We start from the raw sequence: 20,859 nt of genomic DNA, 5'->3' as shown, positions 1-20,859 counted from the left end.
ATGCCTACTGACAACTGGCCTACAGCTGGAAATACGCCATAAAGGGTAAAGCTGCTCCTTTTACTGTACAGGTAATTAAAAGGGGAGTGTCAACAACATTATAAACTAATCTAAATGTTTTACCTTTTCTCATAGAAGTGAATTATTTACTCAAGTCACTCATTGCTAAACAACAATAAAAGTATTAAAACTTTTGGAAATTGTGGAGCTTCCCCCCCCCCCCCACCGAAACCTCTGACTTAATCTGATTTTATGCGTTTACATATACCTCACTTTATTTGTATTTTTATGTGATGTATCAGTTTGTTTGTTTGTTTATCTATTTTTATTCATAATACTGTACATTTTTGTAAAAATTAGTCTTGATTTATATGTGCTATCGTTGCTTACCTGATTTTTTGTATAATGCATTTTGTCAATAATTAAAAAAAAATTAAGGGGAGGGGGGGATTTTGGGTGGTGTGTAAAATGTTCTAAATAAATAACAAAATATTCTAAGTAAATATAATAAATAGGTTTGGGATTATTAACAGAATTTTTTTTGTTATTACAGAGGGAAAGTACAGAATAAATGTAGGCTATCGTTGGGTACCGGCATGGAATTTCAGAATTACAAATGTGAAAGACACCCAACCCTGATGGTTAGAAAGCATTTGTTTGTGTACATCATCTACCGTGCCCGCTCAGGCAGTGTTAGTTTTCTGTGAAGAAGGCATCGAGCCAACCAGAGGCAGAATATGGCGGGTCTTTGCACAAGGTTTAACAGTTATTTAACAGATGCTGTGATCGGACCTGACAGAAAGAATGCACAAACACTAGAGCTGAAGATCTTTGAAGAGGGTGGCCTCTGGCGATTACGTTTTGGTTGCACTGGCAAAGAAAGCAAAGTCTGAGGGGTGGAAAACTTTTGACCATGTGCATAATGAGAATAATGAGCCAGTGGGTTATATGAAATGCAAAAGATGAGACAATCTGTTAATGTCAGGCTGTAAACGGGTTCAGGCTTTTTAAAAACTGTCAATCAAAATGTACTTGTCAGGCCTAACTTAAGTCCTGATTACAGCTCTACTAAGCACATCCCTAACTCCAACAGTGTGTTCATCAACAACACACTGACCAGGTGACAGGATTTACAAGCACAAGCCACAGTGCTAACCCCTGTACCTCCGTGCCACCAAGAATGTGGCCAGAGCTAGCTCAATCCAATGGTCACAACATAGTAACAAGCATGAAAGCAGCTGTACAGGTGTTTTAACTTGACTTACAAATACAAATTAATAGACAGACATATATCTTTGAATGGCATGAAAGACGTTAAGTTTACTAGTCCTAGCAACTGCTACCAGCTACAGCTTCTGTCTCTACGGAGACTTAACTTGCTACCGATTGGTTAGGACAAAACTCAAAATGACATCATAAATAGGCTAAAATGAACAAGATGTCACATTAAATGAAGGAAGGAGGTGGCAGTCCGATCATGAGACTACCAATTTTCACCAGAATTTTAAAAATGTTCTACGAACAAACTTTGAATTTGAAAGATACTGTAACATTAGGGACATGCATATGATGAGGAGGAGAAAACACACACCTGCCAATCCATTGACTCCTATGAGTCCAGCAGAACTAGCAATGCTGACAAGATGGCCGTGATTGTTGGCAATCATGGCAGGAAGGAAGGCCTTGTAGGTCTGAGCAGAAAGAGACAGAAAACACACAAACCATCAAACTAAATATAGAATCCTAAACAGGGATTTCATTGACAACCACTTTCAAAGTAGGTCATACACGGCAAGTTGATTCATTATCTTCATTATCTCTACCAAAAACAAAGAAAAAAAAAGTCAAATAAACTTCGAATAAAAAAAACTTCTAGAGCTTTCAACTGCATCTCACCGTCTTTATGAGCAGATGAAGTTTGGTAGTTGTCGTCATGTTACCTAAGTAGAGATGCACCAATTGCAATTTTCTTGGCCAAATCACAATTTAAAAAAATCTGCCCTGCATACACAAACATTTTGTATTTTTTCCTTTAAATGTCCAATATGTAATTTTCTGCCAATAGGAGGTCCCTTAAATTAAACCATGGATGTACACACTGACTTTTGATGAGGTCGTGAAGTTGCGTGGGATCATGGGAGTTGTCGTCTTCATTGTTAACCAGGCAAACGGGCAGGTGTGCCCCAGCTGGCTAACTACATATTAGATTAATCGACTACTCATACCACTAACATTAGATGGCAAATTTTATTGTGGGTAAGCCCAGTGCTGTTAACCGTCAACGTAGCACAATGAAGTAACGTTAAGATGGATCGATCAATATTGAAATATATCAATAAATAAGGTCTCTGCTGTATTACTGTGCTGCAAAGTGGCATGAGCCAATGAAAAATGATGCTGTGTGGCAGAAACAAATCTGTATTACTGTAACCAAGTATGATTTTGCAACAATTACTCTCTAATGAATCATTTGGTCTTTCCCATGTTTTAACGAAAGTGAGAGCAACTAGAGGGGTCAAAGGTTATAAGACACCATTAAGGCGACCAAACAACACGCTCGGTGTCATTGATTAAGATTACAGATTTCTCTGGGTTTGACTTTGTTGGAAACATTTGGGATAAAGTAAGTATACAAACAAAATATAGTATAATCATAGGTATAGTCATTTTTAGAAATTTTAATGCAAGAATATTACATATTGTTATGAAAAATTCGATTGTGTGTTCATAATTAAACATTGTCTATTAAAAAACATTGACATTTTCCCCAAACTGCAGCAGGTTACAGGACCTTCTCTCACTCAAACAAATCTAAAAATAAAAAAAAAAAAAGAGTTCCAGGTTACTGGTCATGTTTTACTTTCACAGAAGAAATCAGGTGTATGTAGGCCAATTAGACAGTCAACTATTCATAATCTATCCTATTTATGAATCAGTGTCTATTTACAAGAATGTAGTGTGTGTGTGTGTATTATATTATATCAACTCACTCCTGGGGCCAGCAGCGTATTGCTGCCTGCCCAACAACTACTGACTGAGGAGAGGGAGAGAGATCCTGTACGTTGGCAGAAGAGCTGGACACTGCCATTACTCTGAGTAGTATGCATTGGAATAGATAGATAGATAGATAGATAGATAGATAGATAGATAGATAGATAGATAGATAGATAGATAGATAGATAGATAGATAGATAGATAGATAGATAGATAGATAGATAGATAGATAGATCGATCTAGCAAGAAGTAGTCTCCAGTTATCAACTCTGTTTGTGTGGCTGTAACAATAGAAGGTTATGGGTCTGATTCAGTTAGTTTGTCCACATTTTTAAGGTTGCTCCTCCACGTCTTGTTTTGGACCTGCAGGCGTTACAAATTGTGAGCTTTATGTCTTCACTGGCGCTGAAGAACTTCCACACACAGGAGATGATGTGTGGCTGTACTGTGTGCCGCAGCTGCCACTGTGTCAGATATAGGAGACTGATCGGCCAATCAGCTGGCAACCGGCCCGTTTAGACGGGTGGCTGAACACCGATTGATCGATGGAACGGTGCAAATCTTTGAAGAGATAATGAAAAGATGCTAAATGGGGAGACAACTGGAGAAAATAACTCTACAAGATTGACTGACCTGCCTCTAAATCTGTATGTTCAAAGAAGAAAAAGTCTCCCTAAGAAAGGACATGCATCCAAAGCTTAGCTGTGTGGTCTGCTGTGTGTGACTGACCCAGAAGTGAGCCATGGTGTTGACCTCCACCGTCTTCTCAATCAGGGAATCGGGGGCATCCATGAACTTCTTTCCTGTCACGATCCCAGCATTGTTGACCAGAATGCTGACGTCACCCACCTCTCGCTTTACCTGCATGGAGCAAAAGAAAGTCTGTCATGTATGATGCAATCCCATTTAGTAAAAGATATCCCCAAAGGCAGACAGAGCTCCCAAATAGGCAATTTTTTCTTATCAAGCACCACCATTCCAGGAATTACCTGGTTTTGTAACACAAGCTATAAATTCCTTTCTATATCAAGCAGACCAATTATGTGCTCATCCTAGTTTGGACCAATCACTAACATGTCTGCTGCTTTGTCACCAAGTGCAAGCCCCTTTAAAAGTTGAAAGGCAGTAGAATGTGCCTCCATGGCATCAAACCCTAAAATCTCTTCTGGTCTTCACCAACTCAGCGAGGTGCTAATGACTTCTACCCTTTCACCAGGATTAACATCCGTGGCATCTCCAGGCAGATGGATCACAGCATCAGGAAACCCAGGCAGGCTGAAATCACAGTGACCTGAGTCACAGCTAAACCACATGTTTTAGTCTAGCTGTGTGAGCTAACCAAGCGTTTTTTAGGACTTGAGGAGGTTGGGGGCTTAGCCCGGACCAATTTAAATGAACTGAATGCAATGCAAAAAGGCGATTGCTCAGCTTGTTAACAGCAAGTGTACGTTCATTTGAGCTGACCAGTTTGTAAATGTTAGTTAGATGGCATCAACATTTGGCTTAATCATAACTGGCCTGGCAACCCAAAGGCCAGGGTTTTGTTTCCAGATTTGTTTGGTGACTGAGGGAGTCTGGCATTAAACACTTCATTTCCTGCATTATGGTGAATTTTTATGCACCTATTTCTACCTTTTTCTGAATCAATTTATGCTGAAAATATCTTTATGTAAAGGGAAACTTAGATTACAATCCAAATATAAAATCATAATTAAATATATTGCAGTAAGGCTCTTAGGCATTCTGTATTGCTTTCATCTATTTATTCTCCTGTAGATTGACTTTTCTAATTATATCTGAGTCAGCACACATGTAGCCTAGGCATTTACTCTTCCCTCTTTTGCATCTTTTGTTGGGGAAATAACCTCCTTAAAATGTGCATATGACAATTATTTACCTCAATGATACTTTAATTCATTTTAATGCATTAATAAATCCCTGGACTGTAATATTTCAGATGTGTTTGAGCAAGATTTCTGCTCATGCTCAAAAATGTATGCACATTCAAAATATAGCCCATCTGAAAACTACACCTATCACAGCTTTCCTCACTTACAGACGGTTGACATCAAGCCAAGTCCACACTACAGACCACATCCAAGTCAGCCATTTTTTTTTTTCTTACATTATATGCTCGAACGGTACGATAGAAACCGATGATTTAGGCTAAACAAACGAAATTTCATGCAACAACAGTGAAGTTTTCATGTAGTTACCAAAACGAACGGTCTCAAGTTCCTCGCTAAAAAAATATAATTAAAACCACAGTTATATTGTACAGTGATACTCATGACTATAGGAACACCTGCTAGAGTTGACTAAAAAGAGGAATAAAAAAATAAAAAAATAAATAAAAAAATCATCTTTTGGAAATTGATCTTAAGGCGAGACACTACAGGTGAATAGGGTAACATTTTTAACTATCAGATATCACCATGAAACTCTCCCAGTTGATTACTTACAGTACAGGACAAAAGTTTGGACACACCTTCTCATTCAATGCGTTTCCTTTATTTTCATGACTATTTACATTGTAGATTCTCACTGAAGGCATCAAAACTATGAATGAACATGTGGAATTATGTACTTAACCAAAAAGTGTGAAATAACTGAAAACATGTCTTATATTCTAGTTTCTTCAAAGCCACCCTTTGCTCTGATTACTGCTTTGCACACTCTTGGCATTCTCTTGATGAGCTTCAAGAGGTAGTCACCTGAAATGGTTTTCCAACAGTCTTGAAGGAGTTCCCAGAGATGCTTAGCACTTGTTGGCCCTTTTGCCTTCACTCTGCGGTCCAGCTCACCCCAAACCATCTCGATTGGGTTCAGGTCCGGTGACTGTGGAGGCCAGGTCATCTGGCGCAGCACTCCATCACTCTCCTTCTTGGTCACATAGCCCTTACACAGCCTGGAGGTGTGTTTGGGGTCATTGACCCATCAGACACTGCCTACCAAGAGCCTGTCCGAGGTTTCTTCCCAAGATGGAGTTTTTCCTCGCCACTGTCGCACTGCTTGCTCTTGAGGGACTTATTGTAATTGTTGGGGCTTTGTAAATTATAAAGTGTGGTCTAGACCTACTCTATCTGTAAAGTGTCTCGAGATAACCTGTGTCATGATTTGATACTATAAATAAAATTGAATTGAATTGTCCTGTTGAAAAATAAATGATGGTCCAACTAAACGCAAACCGGATGGGATGGCATGTTGCTGCAGGATGCTGTGGTAGCCATGCTGGTTCAATATGCCTTCAATTTTGAATAAATCCCCAACAGTGTCACCAGCAAAGCACCCCCACACCATCACACCACCTCCTCCTCCATGCTTCACGGAGGGAACCAGGCATGTAGAATCCATCCGTTCACCTTTTCTGCGTCGCACAAAGACACGGCGGTTAGAACCAAAGATCTCCAATTTGGACTCATCAGACCAAAGCACAGATTTCCACTGGTCTAATGTCCATTCCTTGGGTTTCTTGGCCCAAACAAATCTCTTCTGCTTGTTGCCTCTCCTTAGCAGTTGTTGGGACCAAGCAGGGGGTTAAACATTGATCTTAACCAAAAATGGCTCAGATTGAGCTGGCTGCAGGGACAAGGGACACAGAGAAGGCAAGACAAAGGATCTTGGCCTACATGTGAATCCCAAAGCCAGTTTCACCAAACTCCTACAGGCTGCCACTTGGAAGCAGAGTCGCCAAAATGGAGATTCTACCTCCAACACATGGAGGGCAAGGCAGACTGGTGGTGAGACAAAGAACTGCTTCACACCTGTGACAAGGTTGCGCTTTTCCCATTGGCTGTCGGGCCTTTGAATGCACCACCCCGCCACTAGGAGGTGGAGGAAGGATAAAAGCTGTCCGCGTTTGTGTCTCTTCGCTTTCCACGGTAACCCAGTTTACTGACAGGAGGTGCACTAGTCCGGACTAGCTAGCCAGCATCACCTCGCTGGTCAAGATTGAGCTGGGACATTTTATATCGGTCTGATATACAAAGGGGATCCGAGGGGATACTGACCCAGTATCTCCTCACATCTGCAGCGGGTTTAATCAGCCTGGATTCAAGAAAAGGACTACGTTCCGTTCTTCTTGCATCGTCGACCTGGATCGCGTGTTCGTCCACTGCTCTGGACGAAACTGATCGTTAAACTCTGGCGAGAGATTAACTACAAACAACACATGTACAGTAAGAAGGCTTACACAGTTCTAGGCAGACGTTAGAACTAGTGTGTTTGGTTTGTTTATTAATGAGCAAAGGGTTCGCTACCGCTTGTTGCCATTAATGTGATCTGTGATTGTAATCATGTATTGGCCCATATCTGGTTATTAATCTGTTTCTGTGAATGTATAATTGATCACGATACTGTTGATTATGTTGTGTTAAGTAGCTGGGTAAAACCGTAAGCGCTACCTGCTAAATCACTCCTTTCACGGAGTTTAGTTACTGTCTGCGAGATCATCGCGGAAATCAGCCGTTAGCCACTGAGCTGGCCATTATCGATAACTAAGATCAGAGTGGGGTTTTTTTTCCTCCTTTTACTCTTTCCTTTTACATACACACACGGACACAAGCTAGCCACGTAGCTCCCGAGCTAATGCTACTAGCTTAACCACGTGGGGTCAGCTTACGTTTGTACAGAGCTAAAACAGATGACCAGGGCTGGGTTAATTGTGCTTTCTTTTTGTCCACCGAAGTCGTTTTACGAGTTGTTTTCTGGAGTTACGACCCGGAAGTTGCAAAAAGAACGCCCCCGAGGTCGTCAAGTCGTCTGAACTCAGAGGACCCCGAGCTCACTTTCAAAGATGGCTACGTCGTGCATCACACGTAGTAAACATTGTGGTTATCTACAATTTTAAGCACTTTTGTCTTTGTTGTAACCAAATGAAGAAGTCGTTCACATAGCGCTGTATACTGCTACCTATAGGCATGTCGCTACAGTCTTATTAGGAGTTAAATACCGCCTAATTAGTTATTTTGTAGCTGAAATTGGCTCGGTTGCTATATGACAACAATGGCTTTAAGCCGAGTCTTGAGCAGAAAGCAGAGCAGTAGCCTAACGTTAACAAAACGTAATTTTCATGTATCAAACTGTGAAATATATGTGTGTAATATGTCAATAACTGGGTGTGACGTCACGCTCAAGCTACTAGTCGCGATTACAAGACAAAAAGAACGCACCATAAGCGTGCGTGTTGCCTAGCAACCCCCTCGACCTTTTCAACCCCCCCCTCAAGAGGGCGGTAGTGGAAGTGGAATAGTTTTGTGCAGCTCACAAGAGTAGCCATTTTGAGAGTCGTTTTTGTGTTAGAACTACATTTCGACACCGCCACACACACACACACACACACACACACACACACACACACACACACACACACACACACACACACACACACACACACACACACACACACACACACACACACACACACACACACACACACACACACACACACACACACACACACACACACACACACACACACACACACACACAGGTTTTTGGTAGTTAGGAGGACTATTTTTTCAAACCAGTTTTTTCCAACATTAAACAGTCACCCCTTTCCACTTGTGCTAGAAAGATGTAGTAAATCTTAAAAAATCCTATTTGAGCTATACAACACAAAACTCACTTCAAAATATGAATACACACATCAGAACTCAAAATACAAGAACCTGACACCATGGTGTATTAAGAGGACAAACGATAATGAGGTACTTAGCTCCGCCCATGACACAAATAGTAATTACCAGGGCCAACTTTATTTATCAGGACCATGGCCATACATATACACAAACATGTAAGCTCTGTGTATTAAAGGGTCAAATATGGGTAAATGGGACCTTCAACAGACACAAGTGGATTGTGTGATACAGTGCCATCACTTAAGTATTAGAGCAACCGAATCCATACTATTTGTGAACAGAAATTAAAAGTGATGAATGGCAAAATGAAATTATGCATGTCGACACGGCTTGAGAGAACACTAACATGTCTTCTCAAAGAACTCCTGTGACAAACACCAATCTTTGTCCTTGCAGAGAGCAACACAAACACTGCACACAGCGTCATGTCAGGAAAACAAAGATACATCTGATGTTTAGCATTCAAGAAGTGGAAGGGGGTCAGAAGCTTCACTTTTTTAAACTCAATGTCGTGACCGCGACTCCGGAACTGTTAAGTCAACTTCCATGGGAGACCATTGATGATATGAATATCATTCTCATGAATCCATACGTCTACAGTAAAGTCATTGGACTTCCAAAGAGATGGAAAGAGATGCGAACACTCTATGAGTGTTTGTCCCTTAATTTTAGACTTCCGGCTGCTGACATGGACGAATGCAGTTCCTTTGCCGTCATCATACCAGAGGTAATTTTGATTTCCAATGACTTTACTGTAGAAGTATGAACTCATGAGAATTATGTTAAGTAGTATTGAGACACACAGGTCCTGTGTAATCCTCACCATGTAAGGTTCAGACATCTAAAATGAAGGGACGAACACTCAATGAGAGTTTGTTTCTAATGCAGAAAACTAACAGACCTGCTAATGTCTGAACCTTACATGGTGAGGATTACACAGCACCTGTGTGTCTCAATACTACTTAATATCATTCTCATGAGTTCATACGTCTACTGTAAAGTCATTGGACTTCCAAAGAGATGCCGTGTCAGGCTGCTGACATGGACGAATACAGTTCCTTTGCAGTCATACCAGAGGTAATTTTGATCTCCAATGACTTTACTGTAGAAGTATGGACTCATTAGAATGATATTAAGTAGTATTGAGAAACACAGGTCCTGTGTAATCATCACCATGTAAGGTTCAGACATTAGCAGGTCTGTTAGTTTTCTGCATTAGAAACAAACTCTCATTGAGTGTTCGTCCCTTAATTTTAGATGTCTGAACCTTACATGGTGAGGATTACACAGGACCTGTGTGTCTCAATACTATTTAATATCATTCTCATGAGTCCATAATTCTACCTTTAAATCATTGGACAGCAAAATTACCTCTGGTATGATGACTGCAAAGGACCTGCATTCGTCCACGTCAGCATCCTGACACGGCATCTCTTTGGAAGTCTAAAATGAAGGGACTAACACTCAATGGGCCTCATTCACCAATATCTTCCTAAGTTTTCTCTTAAATATGTTCTTAAGAAAGTTTCTAAGAGAAGTCTACGTCGGATTCATGACGTGTTCTTAAACAGCAGAATTGTTCGCATTTTTGTTCTTAGGATTGATGAATCCCACGTCTTCGTAACTGAAAGCGCGTGCCAGTTGTTCCTAATTAACATAAGAAAACACCCCGAAAATGTCCATATAAGGACATGACACTTCCTGTGCACTTCCTGGGAAGCGGCAGACTGCGTTAAAGATTGTCGGAGCCGCGGTGGAGAAAGTACTGAATCTCAGTATTTAAATAAAAGTACAAATAACCAGAGACATATTTACTTGAGTAAAAGTAGAAGGTGTCCACTACCACAAACAAGGCCTGGCTTTTAAAAGAAGTTTCTATCCTAACCAGCATAAAACGTAAATGTGTTGTTAGAATCGGAATGCGGTTGGTTTTATTCATGGATGTATTTTATTTTCTTTAACCGTGAAAGTAAGCAAATAAAGTGTGTGAAGCAGCGGGCATAGGGAGATGTGAAGAGGTCCAGCCAAATAAATAAGATATGAACACGTCTTACGCAGCCTGGCGAGGAGTAAACGATGATGAGAGGCAACTATGATTTAAAAACGGGAATAAACGTGTGACGGTCAGGGAGACGTTTTGGCAGGGGGGAAACTGATCAGAAAATTTAACGGAACATTGTAGAAATGTAGTGGAGTAGAAAAAATAGATAATTGCTGCAAAATGTAACAAAGCAAAAGTCAAAAGTAGGCTATGCACTATTGAGTCTACTTAAGTAAAGTACAGATACATGAAAAATATAATTAAGTACAGTTACGATGAATGTGTACTTTGTTACTTTCTACCACTGCATTTTTGCCCTACAAATAGCGATCAATCACCAAATAATGCAGGATTTAATCAGTTTAATTGATGATGTAAATTGCAGTGTTAGTGTTTTTTTGCATAATATGATTTGTTTTTCAACAAATGATCAGAAATACTTTACAGTGCAATACTATCATTGTAAACGACTGTAGAATTAAATAAAATACAGTAACCAATCATTTGGTGCAAATTGTCATCACTCAAATGTGCGTAAGAGTGCTTTTCAGTGTTTGTAGATTTTGTTCTTAGCTAAGAACAAATCCAAGTTAAGAAAACATTAGTGAATGCCAGAATCTTGGTAAAAAGTGTGTAAGAAGGGTTTAAGAACACATTTCTTCGTAAGAACGGTTGGTGAATGAGGCCCAATGAGTTTGTTTCTAATGCAGAAAACTAACAGACCTGCTAATGTCTGAACCTTACATGGTGAGGATTACACAGGACCTGTGTGTCTCAATACTACTTAATATCATTCTCATGAGTTCATAATTCTACAGTAAAGTCATTGGACTTCCAAAGAGATGTCGTGTCAGGCTGCTGACTTGGACGAATGCAGTTCCTTTGCAGTCATACCACAGTTAATATTGCTGTCCAATGACTTTACTGTAGACGTATGGACTCATGAGAATGATATTAAGTAGTATTGAGACACACAGGTCCTGTGTAATCATCACCATGTAAGGTTCAGACATTAGCATGTCTGTTAGTTTTGTGCATTACTAACAAACTCATTGAGTGTTAGTCCCTTCATTTTAGACTTCCAAAGAGATGCCGTGTCCGGCTGCTGACGTGGACGAATGCAGTTCCTTTGCAGTCATTTCACAGTTAATGTTGCTGTCCAATGACTTTACTGTAGACATATGGACTCATGAGAATTATATTAAGTAGTATTGAGACACAGGTCCTGTGTAATCATCACCATGTAAGGTTAAGACATTAGCAGGTCTGTTAGTTTTGTGCATTAGAAACAAACTCTCATTGAGTGTTCGTCCCTTAATTTTAGATGTCTGAACCTTACATGGTGAGGATTACACAGGACCTGTGTGTCTCAATACTACTTAACATAATTCTCATGAGTTCATACTTCTACAGTAAAGTCATTGGAAATCAACATTATCTCTGGTATGATGACTGCAAAGGAACTGCATTCGTCCATGTCAGCAGCCGGAAGTCTAAAATGAAGGGACGAACACTCAATGAGTGTTCGCATCGCTTTCCATCTCTTTGGAAGTCCAATGATTTTACTGTAGAATTATGAACTCATGAGAATTATGTTAAGTAGTATTGAGACACACAGGTCCTGTGTAATCCTCACCATTTAAGGTTCAGACATCTAAAATGAAGGGACGAACACTCAATGAGAGTTTGTTTTTAATGCACAAAACTAACAGACCTGCTAATGTCTGAACCTTACATGGTGAGGATTACACAGGACCTGTGTGTCTCAATACTACTTAATATCATTCTCATGAGTTCATACGTCTACTGTAAAGTCATTGGACAGCAAAATTACCTCTGGTATTACAGCAAAGGAACTGCATTCGTCCACGTCAGCAGCCTGACACGGCATCTCTTTGGAAGTCTAAAATGAAGGGACTAACACTCAATGGGCCTCATTCACCAATATCTTCCTAAGTTTTCTCTTAAATATGTTCTTAAGAAAGTTTCTAAGACAAGTCTACGTCGGATTCATGATGTGTTCTTAAACAGCAGAATTGGTCGCATCTGTTTTCTTACGATTAATGAATCCCACGTCTTCTGCAAAATCAAGGGACGAACACTCAATGAGTTTTTTTCTAATGTACAAAACTAACAGACCTGCTAATGTCTGAACCTTACATGGTGATGATTACACAGGACCTGTGTTTCTCAATACTACTTAATATTATTCTCATGAGTTCATACTTCTACAGTAAAGTCCTTGGAAATCAAAATTACCTCTGGTATGACTGCAAAGGAACTGCGTTCGTCCATGTCAGCAGCCTGACACGGCATTGACCTTATGATCCAACATAACGGCTAATATTCTGGGCAGCTGCTTTGGGATCAATAAGATGTTTTATAATAATGATCATAGAACATGATCTATGTTTCTAAAGTGCAGTTTAAAAAAAAAGAAACCTTTAAGCTTAAGCATCTTGTTTTGGATTTCTTTTAGCTCTCTGTGGCCTTGTTGCTGCCATCTCCTGCAAAGATCAGATGTTATTGACTTGAGGAACAGATAAAACATATGTATATTGGGGAGAAAAAAGAATAAAAAAGATAAGGAATTTAACTGTAGTTATTCATATATCTATCTATGTATATTCTATTCTGGTAGTTATTTCATTAATGACTTAATGTTATTGTATGTGTACATGCTGTATGAATTAAGTCAAGGGTATCACATCTCTCACTTTCTATGTACAGCAGTGTTACGTTTAGGCAGAAACAGAGTAATATAACGTGTTACTAACTATATTTTGGTAATATTATTAAAGTTACTGAGTCAGGTAATGCGTTACAATTCAGGCGGTCAGTGAAAGAATATCACAAACTGATGATTTTTAAGCAGCACAAAAGTTTGGCATATTAAACAATTTCAATTTGGCATGGCACTCACATGGGCAGATAGCGAACGTGGCATGTACGTCTCTATATTTATGCTAGCACTAAGAACGGCTCAAAAGAAATAAAACATCTCATACAAAGTGTACCTTTGATGCTTGATAGAGAGTTGATTTTTCTAAAGATTCGATGCCTGCAAGTCCTTCTAATGCACCTTTGCAGCGGACTAGCATGGTGCCTTTAAACCCTGCTACACTGACGAGCATGCTTGCTAATAACAACGAGCGGTAACACTTTAGAATAACTACACATAATTCATCATTTATTAAGCATTAGTTAACGATTAGTTAATGGTTTGTTCATGATTACTTATTAATTGTTCATACATAGTTCATCATTAGTAAAGTATTTGTTCACACAATTATAAATGGTTTGTGCATAGTAAATAAGCCTATTAGTTAATGGTTTTTTTCATCATTATTAATTAATTGTTCTTACAGAATTCATCATCAGTAAAGCATTTATTCACATAGTTATAAATGGTTTGGTCATAGTAAATAAGCCTATCTTCAAAAATATGTTTGTAAGTACATGATTTATACTTAACAAATAATGAAAACCATTTGGAAATGAAATAATTTTCCCATTATAAACCAGTTACTAACTATTGCTAAATGCTTTGTTCATCATTTGTAAAGCATTGCTCCTATGTTAATTCTCATGAATGAAGCATTTGTGTACACACTCATAAATGGTTTGTTCATAGTAAATAAGGCTCTTGTAAGTTATGTTCATAAATAGAAGTTTGACACTTTCTAAGTATTGCAAAAACCATTAGTGAATTAAATAATTTTCCCTTTATAAACTCTACAAACTAGTAGTAATTTATTTGTTTATCATTTGTAAAGCATAGTTCCTACATTCATTCTAATCAGTAAAGCATTTGTAAATGCAGTTAGTAAATGGTTGGTCCATAGTAAGTAAGCCCATGTAAAAGGTTTATCAGTATATTTTTTAATAATTCCTACATGATGCATTAACCATTTGTAAATTAAGTAATTTTACCATTAAACGTAAACGGTTGTTTATAACTAGGAAGTTAATGATTAACAGACTATCTAGACTTACATTTGTTCATGTCTTAAATAAAATGTTATGATTTAGAAAAAGGCCTAAACTAATAGCTTGGGTGTTAACACATCTGTTACAAATACTTACCAATAATGTAATCCGTGATTAACTCATGAGTTACTACTGGTTAGTTAAGTATACTGTGTGAGCCCATCTAAAGTGAGGACTTTCTATGCTTTACAAACCATTTATAAATGAGTTCCAAAGGCTAACAGAACCTGGACACACACATGTATTGCTCTATCTGGACATGCCTTCAGAAATATAGTTAGTGTTAATACATCTTTAACAAGCACTTACCAACACATCAATTCATGATTAACTCATGAGTTACTAGTGATTAGATGACTAAATGGTGTGAGCCCATCTAAAGTGAGGACTTTCTATGCTTTACAGAGCATTTATAAATGAGTTGCAAAGGCTAGCAGATACAACAGAAACACAAGTAAAAAAAAGTATTTGTAACAGTTATTACGATGTAGTAAGAATGTACATTTATGAAATAACTCGTTGATATCAGGGTGAATTTGGACCAGAACCAGAAGAAAACTAGATTGTTAAGACCCAGAGAATTGAACATCAATAAAGAGACTAGGAAACCAGGATAAAGTTTGAGAAGTGTATTAATATACACAGAAACATGGCATACACATATACAGATAAAACACAGGAATGAAAAATAACAACTAAAATAATAAAGTGCGCTCATAAAAGAAACCCTTTTCAGTTCTATGAGCTCAATTGTTCTTTGATGACAAGAGTTCAGAGATGTTCAACGTTGGGGCCCATATGAGTTTGGTTTCTGTTTGTCCTACCACCATAAAGATGGAATCCAGGGCAATCCGTATAAGTTCTGAGTCTTGATCCTGTAGCTGCCACCCAGCCCACTGAACTGGGAATCTCTAACCCCTGGAAGACTCTGGGATCTGAAGAATCAATGTGATCCAATATCTGTCTCTGGACCGGACCTCCCGTGCGTAGCGCTTCTCAAATCTCCACCTCCTCCATCTGTAGATGAGGTAAAATCAGTTCTCTCTATTACTATTCAGAAATAAAATCAATTGCTTAGGCTACAATGAAAATAATTTTTCAGTTAACCCATATTGAAATATCTAAATCTCTATTCAGTTGTACAACCGTTCTAAAATGTCTTCTCTAAGTATCAAAAGTATACAAATCCCTTTCAGGTATCAAAAGTACATTTATATTAATAGGTAACCTTTATACAAAAACTACATTTCTAATTCAAGTTTTAAGGAACCTACATTAGTAGCATTAACACTATTCTTAATATAATTGCATAAATTGCATGTAAACATCTCTCAAATTGTATTTTTTCCCATAACTTGAAGCTACAGTGTTGTAATTTAGAGAAATTAAGACACGTGTGCATATTTATCCCTTCCCGCCCAGCTAACAGTAGAAAGAATGCACTAACAAACTTCTTTGAGTTACTTCTCCATAAACTCCAGTTAAACAATTAAACACACAACTTGTACTAACATTCATTCAACAAATACCCACAGCTAGCAGTAGTGTGAAAAGCAACACCTTATTCCATAACCAATAGATAGAATCATTAGCCTTTCACGGAAATATACTAGTACTCCGCTAGCCTTGTGCGCTAATTACCCTATTAGCATATGAATACAGCATCTTCGCTAACCCGTTAGCTTTGCACTATTAGCACCGTTCTCTTAGCTAATACATCCATGATTAGCACCGATTAGCATGGATGCTAGCGAACCTATTGTTAAGGAATTACTCACCATTTTAATGGAATTCACTGCCTTTAACTCCATGACGACAGTGGATTCAGGCACAGCTCTCTTTCGTTCTATTCACAACAAAGCATAGCCAGTATTAGATCGGATTTAATTCACTAAATGTCGTTCTTTTTCTCTTACCGAGTGAATGACAACAGGCTTATATGACGTTCCGATGCAGCGCCTAAAGGGACGTGAGGGGACGTGAATATAGAGCTCAACAAACAAGCCTAGTTGATAGCTGATTGGTAAACTCACAGACCCAAGTTCACCCATTGGCTTATTTACAAGCCCATCAAAGTTAACAATAATGACACCCCTATATTATTTTATTTTATTTTGAGACATTCATTTTGTTTTCCAAGTTATTAAAATATGGTCAAAAGTGGTTGTAAGAGATATGGGAGAAAATAGTGGAAAACGATTTAACTTTCACTTAGCTTTGATGGGCTTGTAAATAAGCCAATGGGTGAACTCGGGTCTGTGAGCTGACCAATCAGCTATCAACTAGGCTACGTCAGATCTCTAGATTTACGTCTCCTCACGTCCCTTTTGGCGCTACATCGGAACCCGGAACGTAGGCAGCAGTTATTCACTCGGTAAGAGAAAAAGAACGACATTTAGTGAATTAAATCCTAGCTAATACTGGCTATGCTTTGTTGTGAATAGAACGAAAGAGATCTGTGTCTGAATCCACTGTCGTCACGGAGTTAAAGGCAGTGAATTCCATTAAAATGGTGAGTAATTCCTTAACAATAGGTTCGCTAGCATCCATGCTAATCGGTGCTAATCATGGATGTATTAGCTAAGAGAACGGTGCTAATAGTACAAAGCTAACGGGTTAGCTAAGATGCTGTATTCATATGCTAATAGGGTAATTAGCCACAAAAGGCTAGCAGAGTATCGCGCATTGCCCGTGAAAAGGCTAATGATTCTATCTATTGGTTATGGAAAGTAATGTTGCTTTTAACACTATTGCTAGCTGTGGGTATTTGTTGAATGAATTTTAGTACAAGTTGTGTGTTTAATTGTTTAACTGGAGTTTATGGTGAAGTAACTTAAAGAGGCTAATTTTTAGTGCATTCTTTTTACTGTTACCTGTGTAGGGAGGGATAAATAAGCATGCATGTCTTAATTTCTCTAAATTACAACACTGTAGCTTAAGTTATGGGAAAATAATACAATTTGAGAGATGTGTTTACATGCAATTTATGGAATTTTATTAAGAATAGTGTTTATGTAACCAAGGTAGGTTCCTTAAAACTTGAATTAGAAATGTAGTTTTTGATAAAGGTTACCTATTAATATAAATGTATTTTTGATACCTGAAAGGGATTTGTATACTTTTGATACTTAAGAGAAGAACATTTTAGAACGGGTTGTACAACTGAATAGAGATTTAGATATTTCAATATGGGTTAACTGAAAAATTATTTTCATTGTAGCCTAAACAATTTATTTTTTTCTGAATAGTAATAGAGAGAACTGATTTTTACCTCATCTACAGATGGAGGAGGTGGAGATTTGAGAAGAGCGCCCACGCGCGGAGGTCCGGTCCAGAGACAAATATTGGATCACATTGATTCTTCAGATCCCAGAGTCTTCCAGGGGTTAGAGATTCCCAGTTCAGTGGGCTCGGTTGCAGCTACAGGATCAAGACTCAGAACTTATACGGATTGCCGCTGGATTCCATCTTTATGGTGGTAGGACAAACAGAAACCAAACTCCTCATATGGGCCCGAAGCGCTTGACCATCTCTGAACTCTTGTCATCAAAGAACAATTGAGCTCGATAGAACGAAAAGGGTTTCTTTTATGAGCGCTTTTATTATTTTAGTTGTTATTTTCATTCCTGTGTTTTATCTGTATATGTTATGCCATGTTTCTGTGTATATTAATACACTTCTCAAACTTTATCCTGGTTTCCTAGTCTCTTTATTGATGTTCAATTCTCTGGGTCTTAACAATCTAGTTTTTCTGGTTCTGGTCCAAATTCACCCTGATATCAACGAGCTATTTCATAAATGTACATTCTTACACATCGTAATGTCGTAATTACAAATATTTTTTACTTGTGTTTCTGTTGTATCTCGTTTGCAACTCATTTTATAAATGCTTCTAAAGCATAGAAAGTCCTCACTTTAGATGGGCTCACACCATGTAGTCATCTAATCACTAGTAACTCATGAGTTAATCATGAATTGATGTGTTGGTAAGTGCTTGTTAAAGATGTATTAACACTAACTATATTTCTGAAGGCATGTCCAGATAGAGCAATACATGTGTGTGTCCAGGTTCTGTTAGTCGCTTGGAACTCATTTATAAATGGTTTTTAAAGCATAGAAAGTCCTCACTTTAGATGGGCTCACACAGTATACTTAACTAACCAGTAGTAACTCATGAGTTAATCACGGATTACATTATTGGTAAGTATTTGTAACAGATGTGTTAACACCCAAGCTATTAGTTTAGGCCTTTTCTAAATCATAACATTTTATTTAAGACATGAACAAATGTAAGTCTAGATAGTCTGTTAATCATTAACTTCCTAGTTATAAACAACCGTTTACGTTTAATGGTAAAATTAATTAATTTACAAATGGTTAATGCATCATGTAGGAATTTTAAAAAAATATACTGATAAACCTTTTACGTGGGCTTACTTACTATGGACCAACCATTTACTAACTGCATTTACAAATGCTCTACTGATTGAAATGAATGTAGGAACTATGCTTTACAAATGATAAACAAATAAATTACTACTAGTTTGTAGAGTTTATAAAGGGAAAATTATTTAATTCACTAATGGTTTTTGCAATACTTAGAAAGTGTCAAACTTCTATTTATGAACATAACTTACAAGAGCCTTATTTACTATGAACAAACCATTTATGAGTGTGTACACAAATGCTTCATTCATGAGAATTAACATAGGAGCAATGCTTTACAAATGATGAACAAAGCATTTAGCATAGTTAGTAACTGGTTTATGATGGGAAAATTATTTCATTTCCAAATGGTTGTTTCATTATTTGTTAAGTATAAATCATGTACCACAAACATATTTTTCAAGATAGGCTTATTTACTATGACCAAACCATTTATAACTATGTGAATAAATGCTTTTACTGATGATGAATTCTGTAAGAACAATTAATTAATAATGATGAAAAAACCATTAACTAATAGGCTTATTTACTATGAACAAACCATTTATAATTGTGTGAACAAATACTTTACTAATGATGAACTATGTATGAACAATTAATAAGTAATCATGAACAAACCATTAACTAATCGTTAACTAATGCTTAATAAATGATGAATTATGTGTAGTTATTCTAAAGTGTTACCCAACGAGCTAAGCTGTCGCAAATTAGATGCTTCGGTGTATCCGAACGTCATCAAGTAGCCTATACCATTTTGCTTAATTACATTACATGAATATATTTATATAAATGCTATGTGTAAGGGGTTTTGTAAGAGTCTTACCGTATGCTCCACACGGGCAGCAGGATGAAGCGTGTTAAACTAACACTTCACGGCTCACACCTGACTTTACAGGACTGTACCAAGTTGATGGAAGAGGAGGGTGTATGAGAAAAGGAAGAGAATTCCTTTTTTTTCTAAGGAGCAAATTGATTTATTCAAGAACAAGAAAAAAATGCGTTTGAGGGATATTTTGTTACTGTCAACTACAGTGACAGTCCCCTGCATTTACAAATGGCGGGGCTCGCCGTGCGAAACAGCGGAAATAGGATCCTATCAGGTAATCTAATCACAGCGCTTCGCCTCGACATGTAGTTACAACGGCGTAAGTGAAGACTGACGCCTATGGCGTAGAGCAGTGGTTCCCAACCTGGGGTCCGGGCACCCATCAGGGGGGCGGCAAAGATCACAGGGGGGGCGCAAGTCTTTATCTGGTTTGAGGTTGAGGTAAAAAAAATATTTGCACATCTTAAACAAATTATGATAATACACTAGAATATATAATGTATACAAAAGTCTGTATAAAAACTATATATTTTTGTTCTCGCTTAAAATTGTAAGCAGGCTACTTAGTAGGCCAAACCTGTGACCCTTGCGGTCATCAGGTCAGCTGCTAGCTGCTATCATCCTTGTCTTTCCTGCCACCACGGCATCACTATTTTATGAATGAAACACAGCAGAGAAACATAAAAGTGATGATAACTGCTCTGTATCAAAAAAGAAAGTAAGGCTCTATCTTTCCTCAATAGGAATAGTTTCCTCAATTTCAGTTTCGGGTGGAGCGGGGGGGCTGAGCTTTTCTCAGACAGGAGTAGGGGGGGGGGCGCCAAGGAAAAAAGGTTGGGAACCATTGGCGTAGAGTACGGCGTCGATTTGATGCAGAAGTATAAACCAGGCTTTAACCTGTAACTTGAGCTTTATCCTTTAGC

The 20,859-nt window shown here is 38.1% G+C and overlaps 1 protein-coding gene across 3 annotated transcripts in view; it reads right to left on the bottom strand.

The window, feature by feature from the left end:
* LOC120568595 (epidermal retinol dehydrogenase 2-like) overlaps positions 1 to 20,859 on the bottom strand; it is a 108,258-nt gene that overhangs the window by 75,357 nt on the left and 12,042 nt on the right. For all 3 annotated transcript variants that reach the window (XM_039816208.1, XM_039816206.1, XM_039816207.1), the window contains exons 3-4: positions 3,724 to 3,855; positions 1,592 to 1,691 (exon numbers count right to left, since the gene is read on the bottom strand). In XM_039816208.1, the coding sequence (XP_039672142.1) occupies positions 1,592 to 1,691; positions 3,724 to 3,855 (232 nt within the window). The remainder of the gene's footprint in view (positions 1 to 1,591; positions 1,692 to 3,723; positions 3,856 to 20,859) is intronic.

Source organism: Perca fluviatilis, chromosome 11 (assembly GCF_010015445.1).
Source record: "Perca fluviatilis chromosome 11, GENO_Pfluv_1.0, whole genome shotgun sequence".
Taxonomy (NCBI): domain Eukaryota; kingdom Metazoa; phylum Chordata; class Actinopteri; order Perciformes; family Percidae; genus Perca; species Perca fluviatilis.
Note: the sequence above shows the minus strand (reverse complement) of the source record. Positions and strands in the feature narration are given on the sequence as shown.